Source organism: Magnolia sinica, chromosome 16, assembly GCF_029962835.1.
Source record: "Magnolia sinica isolate HGM2019 chromosome 16, MsV1, whole genome shotgun sequence".
Taxonomy (NCBI): Eukaryota; Viridiplantae; Streptophyta; class Magnoliopsida; order Magnoliales; family Magnoliaceae; genus Magnolia; species Magnolia sinica.
The window spans coordinates 3516414-3523016 of record NC_080588.1 but is presented as its reverse complement, the minus strand read 5'-3'; the positions used below and the strand labels follow the sequence as shown (position 1 = coordinate 3523016).

Genomic DNA, 6603 nt, shown 5'->3' with positions numbered 1-6603 from the left:
GACATCCCCACAAGTAAGCTTCTCCTGTACGTAGTGATATTCAACTTCCACATGCTTGGTGCAGGCATGATATACGGAATTGGAGGCCAAAGAAATAACAATTATATTATCACAATATAAAAGCGTAGGCTCCTTTAAGAAGATAGTCAGATCACATAGAACCATGCGTATCCAGAAGAGATTTAATGCTAGTGATCCAAAAAGATTTCCCTTTGTTGAGATTTTTGGACCATGGCACATCAATGTGCTAACCAATAAATCATATCAAGCTGGGCTCTAAAACCATTGAGATCTTAATATATTACCACTCTCGACAGCCAATGTCCAAGATGGATTCCTCTGTGGCGGTACTTACTTTGGCCTCTTTTCTAAATCTGTAATAAATAAGGCAAGCCTTTAGTGTGGCACAGCCAATGTACACTGCAGATCATCTGAGAAAATAGATGCCTAAAATCCCTGGCATGAGTATACTCTAAACTTTAAATTGCTAACTACCCTAGCATCACCGCATTCCAAAAGGACAAAATCCCAAGTGAAAGAACCATTGAACTTTTAACCAATAAATGGAATTACAATAACTGAGTAATATTGAACTTTTAACCAATAAATGGAATTACAATAACTGAGTAATATTGAACTTTTAACCAATAAATGGAATTACAATAACTGAGTAACCAATTACATTTTCATTTTTATTTTGGTTTCGTTGGATACATCAAGTCAAGATCCTATAAATTTATATTGTCCAAAAAAACTGTATAATTGCTAACATGGTGTATCCACTGGGGCCGTCGGGAATGAAGACATCAAAGGCATCTCAGTCATGTCCACTGGATTCCGTTTGGTGAAGCACAGAAACCAGCATTTCAGAAACCTGAGACATTGGAGGTCTGAATTCCGGCTGGGGCTGGTTGAGACAAGGACCACATGTCAATAAGAGTGAATTTCAATAAATAAATAAAAATAAAATGTGGAGGGTTGTGTTCACTAAGGGTCTTGGTGTGGATTGCCAAAGAAGTTGGTTTTGAAGTGTACCTGAATACAATAGCTGATGACATCCGCGAATCGGGATAAAGACTTCGAGGCGCATTGGCCCTTGATTGCAGCATCGACCATGCTGTTAAGAGATTCAAAGTCATGTAAGCAGCTACCAGCCCGCTTCACCAAAAACTGTCGATCTCCTGCCTTCGAACTATATAATAACAAATTGGGGGAAATCCCATAAGTGAAAGAGACATAGGATGATGCATCTTTCGATGAAATAAGTAGTTTTTCAACGAAATGCACTAGGTAAGCATGTTTCATTAAGGATTGATAATTTGGTAAATTAGAGATTTGGGACTCTAATCAGGAAGAAATGGTGAACCTGTCATATGGTTTCTTTCCAGTCAGGAGCTCCAGTAGCAATACTCCAAATCCATAAGTGTCACACTTTGTCATATCGATATCAAATCCAGGCTGTCGAAATTCAGGAGCTGTGTAACCCAAGGAATCGGTTGCTGTTTCATAAGCCTGTGATCCAAGTGAGGACCCAACGACCAAAGGAGATGACTAAAATTAGCAGATGAATTAGGAAATGTTTGTCACTAGAGAGAGAGAGAGAGAGAGAGAGAGAGAGAGAGAGAGAGAGAGAGAGAGAGAGAGCATGGCATCTTAGATTTATCATAAATAAATATGGAATCTTATTTTGTGAAGGAAGAGAATGTTGGCAGCACCTCCAACTCAATTCGAATGAGGGGCCTCAGATTGACCAACCCACAGTTGTGGAGATGGGGAACAAGCTTTTGATCAAGGAAGATATTGGCAGCCGTTACATCTCCATGTGCAATAGGAGGTACACATGTACAGTGCAAATACCTGAACAAAGCATGAATAGGAAAAAAAAATGAAGAGAGAATTTGGCTTTACTTGTAGACATGAGAAGACTAGAAAAGCATTTATTGGAGCACGTTTGTACTATGCTTACTTGAGAGCACAGGCTACACCGATAGAAATCCTCAAGCGATCATTCCATGTAAGAGTCTTGCCAGTGTCTTGAGTACTATGCAGGGCAACAACAAGAGACACGTTCCCGACATAGGCGTAGACGAGGAAGTACTGCCCATGCTCCACACAGTAGCCTAAAAGGCTTGCCATGTTTGGATGCCTTAAATGAGATACACTGCTAATTACATCCAGAAATAGGTCTTCTTCAAATAGGGACAGCGGCGCCATCTCAATAATATTCACAGCCAAAATCTGGGAACCCAAAACCTCACAGTCATATCTATTGAGAATACATCTTATATAAAAAAAAAGGGTCTTCTTTACATATATCTTACAAAATAATACCTGGCCATCAGGGAACATGCCTTTGTAGATGGGACCAAAGGTACCCATTCCGAGGAGGTTGTCTTCACTGAAGTTGTTTGTAGCAGCTTGCAGTTCTGTCATGTTGTATAATATCGCAGTCATCGGGGTTTCATTTCTTTTTGTGTGTTTTATCCTTTCATGGAATGTTTTAGATCTGTCTTTATGAATGGTGAGCAGAGGCCTTGGACTGGCCAGAGAATAACAATCAACAGACAACTGCTCTGGACTCTCTGTTGGTGCTGCAAAAGAGAAGCAAATCACTGAAGCTAGAAGATACAAAAATCAATGGGAACCACTATTCTATGTATTCAAACATTTCCCTTCAAAGAAAAAAGCATTCATGAATTTTAATAGAAGACTAAATGCTAAGGCTTTACAAATCAATAGAATCAAGGCACATTTAAAGAGTAATTTAACTTTTCATTTAAAAGATCAAAGAGAAGGGGAAAATTTTTCTTACCACCATTAGGCAGACTGTTCAGAAGAGAGAGCAGAGACCTGAAGCAGCACTCTAGCCAGTCGAGCGGACATTTGCAGGATATATGGATGTGTACTATGACATAAGCTGCTACACAGGTTACTAGGAATGCTGTTACCCCAATCATTGACCAACGCCCCAACGTTTTCTGATCATGGCTATCATTCTTAGTTGATGTGGAATTACTGATGCTCTGACTGCTCGGCCTATTTTCAGGAGTGATATTTGGTGGTGGATTGACATTGTTGGTCGAAAATATATTTCCCTCAATACTAATAAGAAACATGGAGATTAATTAGTGAGAAACAGGAGATTGGATATCAGATTCATAAAAGAAACATACGAAATAAGCATCATACATTCATAAAATGCCTACTGTTATTACCTGAGATTTGAAATGAGTTCAAATTGCTTAGGAACAACACCGCTGAAGTAGTTGTTTCGAATGTTACTGAAACTTAGAGCAGTTAAAATCAGAACTTTGTACTTAGGCTAAAAAAGTGTTGAAGAATAGACAATCCATACAAAGTAAGACACTTAGTTCAAGACATACAGGTATGATAGAGGGAGACCCGCCAGGAAGTTAACTGATCCAGTAAATAGGTTGTTCTGCAGGTCACTGACAGAATTAACCATGGATGGTTAATGGTATACAACTCAGATTGCAAAAATAAATAAAAAATGCATAGATTGAAGAAACTTAGCCCATTAGCATACTTACAGAGCAGTAAGACTCGTCAAGGTAACAAATGAAATGGGCAGATTTCCTGTGAAACTGTTGTGGGATAAATCCCTGAAACATAATTTACACTTTAGATGACCATTAAGGTGTCTCCTGGATATCTTATCAGAACCATACACTCAATGGGCCCTGCCATGTATGGTCACAGTTTAAAAATAAATTAAAGTGGCTGTTATGCTTGTCCAATTGATGTGATTTCTGAAAGTAAGCCCATCCATGGTGGGCCCAGTGGAGGGTACAGTTATAATCACTGTACGCATGGCACATGTATGGTGGGGATCAAATAAGAAAAAAACGTTAAACCCTATAGTTTAATCAATGAAATTATGTCAGTAGAAGTGCACCAAAACTGACTGCTGTGGGTAACTGTTTTTTCATGAAATCATTTTATACTTTTTCCAAAATTAATACTTGCAGTAATCTTTCAGGCCAAAATAATTTCCACCTAGTTCATCTACATAACAAAGTCAGCAAATGAAATCTTACATTTGTTTTAGATTCTTCAGACCAGTAAATATGTCCCCAAGGGAACCAGAGAGGGAATTGTGACTCAGATTCCTGCACTTGGAGAAAAGATTGGTTGGCAAATATGAACTGGCTACTCATAAACCAGAGACTTTAACACCCTCACAGATTACAAGAACTTACAAATAACGGAGAGATTTCAAGGAAGCTAAGGAGAATGGAATATTCTGACTCAGCTGATTGAATGCCAGGTTTCTGCATTACAGGAAGAAAACAAAATATATCTCGGAATTGAGATTCAGATAAATAAATAAATTAACAAAAAAAAAGATCAAATCCTATATAGGAAAAGAAAGCTGTAAAAAGTTATAAACGTCTTACATATGGGTTACCCTGGGGGGAAAAAATAAAGGAATTATTCCGTGGATGCTATTGTTACTGACATCCCTGCACAAGGAAAGAATATTTTGAATTAGTAAAGATAAATGGACCCAGATCAAATAAAAAGCTTTGTATGTTAAGATAAACTTACAAAGTGCATCTACGTTCATCCAAGTGAAGTTAATCTCATCCCACACGTGTAGAACATGGATGATCTTAAATACACTTGGACGAACTTAGAAGCAATTAGATGCACTAGATGAAATTAGATGTACGTTCGTATTGTATTGCGTCTGGGCTATGTGATAAACTTCTATAAATTGGGAATGAAAGGAAACAGATTTGCATACAACTGCTGTCAAAACCACTTACAGTTCCTCAAGTGATCCAAGGTTAGCAAGCTCAAAACCCATCGTTCCAGTGAGTTGTAGCCCAGAAATTTTTCTGTTGAGCAAATAGAAGTAAAAACAGTTTGCACAAGAAGAGAAATTGAGGACAAAGATAAGAACAGAAGGTGATGTGTTACATGGAATGAATGGCATCTCCAGAGCATTTGATTCCTTTCCAGCTTTCTCCACAGGGGTCACCACCAACAAAATACCATCCAGTGAGTTGGGGTGGGAAGTTCAGGGAGATGTAAAGGCCCTGCAGAGCTGTGACTGCAATGAGAAAAGAGAAGGGGTAACTCAGGAATTCCATTTGATCTGCTGAGTGGAAGTGTTAGAATTTCTGTACTAAAAAAAAGAAAGTGTGAGAATTCCATTTGGTCTTTAGGCATTATTATGCGCAGTATTCTCTGGGATTTCAGTTTCTACAAATGTAGCTTTATTTCTCTTCTTTGCAATTAATGGGCCAATCACAAATGCATAGATTAGGACTGCCTATTAGGAAGACTTTGGGACATGATATGTCCATGGCGGAATCCAGTAGAACAAACTGGTTTGTAACTTGTCCACAGACCCCACTTCAGCTGGGGGAAAAAAAAAACCAGCTATCCTGGGTCAAGGCCCTTGGTTTAGTAATCCTGACCATTGGCCCTGCCATGGATGGAACATGCCCCAAAAACCTCCTAAATGGAACAATCCTAAGTTCCTGACCTTCATTCTATGGCCTGAAAATAGACTGTCGAGGACAAATACAAAAACAGCCCGCATATTCATCTGAGGGTGTTGAAGTCTTTCACCCTTCCAAATTAGTATATTCTCCCAAATGATCTATCAAAACTTTCACCCAAAAATAAAAAATAAAAAAATACAAACAATAAAAGGAGAAGCAATAAACATATTCAAATTACCATGCAAAGGATCTGTGATTGCAGATGTTTCAGAAAACAGTACTGTCCAGAATAGAAGTGCAAAGAGAAGCAACATAGTGTGCTGTTTGGCCATTGATACGAGATATGTATCTATGTTTGCCTGTAAATAGAAACACAAAATTGTAAGAAGATAGACATAAATCAAGAGAGATTATACAAAAGCGTGATACACCCCAGAGATTACACAAAAAGAAATCAAACAAACAGGCTGCAATGAATTTAAAAGGGCAAATAAAAAAGAAAATCAAATGAAAGAACTTACTGATTTTGAACAAAAACAGAGCTTATCAACAACTATTACTCCGTATATAAAAAATTCAAAAATAAAAATAAAAATAAAAGAAAAAGAAAAGAAGCAGAATCTTGTAAAGATTTTTGAAATTCCATTTCCAAGGAAATCAAAATATTAACAACTTGAAAGTACACTATTGAACTTCTAAGACGAGGTATTTTTTCATTTGTGCAGATTCCTCTAACATCTCTACCCACCGGGGGATTCCCCTTTTTGAAAATCCATTACCGCTAAAATCAAACTATTAACAAAGAAGCTACTAATTGTTTTCGAAATTCCGTTTATAAGAACAGAAATCAAGAACACTCAGATGCTTTAAAATGCTTCTGTCAATAGATTCTCTTGGATTCGGTTTCAAAAGACAGTAATTAAGATTGTTTGCAGCTAAAAATCGCTGCAGTGAATCAAATAAATGATTATTTTTAAAAAGAAAGTATTCAAACAGAAGTATTCTAAGATCAGATAATAAAGAAGTATAAGAAAAATCAATCAGTCGAGATTGCTTTCAAGAACTAGAATCTAACCAGTCACAGCTAGAAATTGCTCAAATAGATTGAAGATTATCAGTAAAAACTATC

General features: G+C 37.4%; 1 protein-coding gene across 1 annotated transcript; it reads right to left on the bottom strand.

The window, feature by feature from the left end:
* Positions 1-529: 529 nt before the first annotated feature.
* On the bottom strand, positions 530-6057 carry LOC131229830 (protein STRUBBELIG-RECEPTOR FAMILY 8-like). Its single transcript, XM_058225868.1, has 16 exons — positions 5713-6057; positions 4945-5077; positions 4791-4862; positions 4419-4484; positions 4221-4292; positions 4059-4130; positions 3552-3623; positions 3384-3449; positions 3216-3281; positions 2813-3102; positions 2332-2591; positions 1967-2238; positions 1716-1857; positions 1367-1512; positions 1036-1192; positions 530-907 (listed from the first exon to the last, which is right to left on the bottom strand). The coding sequence occupies exons 1-16, from the start codon at positions 5804-5806 to the stop codon at positions 818-820; spliced, it is 2070 nt and encodes a 689-aa protein (XP_058081851.1). The 5' UTR covers positions 5807-6057; the 3' UTR covers positions 530-817.
* Between the last annotated feature and the right edge of the window lie 546 nt (positions 6058-6603).

Bases quoted from the DNA above. Each gene is read 5' to 3' on its own strand.
- LOC131229830 (XM_058225868.1), bottom strand. From the start codon at position 5,806: ATGGCCAAACAGCACACTATGTTGCTTCTCTTTGCACTTCTATTCTGG. The intron at 4,293-4,418 runs GTAAGACGTTTA...CCTGTAATGCAG, and splicing joins CCCCCCAGGGTAACCCATAT to AAACCTGGCATTCAATCAGC. The intron at 908-1,035 runs GTACACTTCAAA...TGTCTCAACCAG, and splicing joins TCATCAGCTATTGTATTCAG to CCCCAGCCGGAATTCAGACC.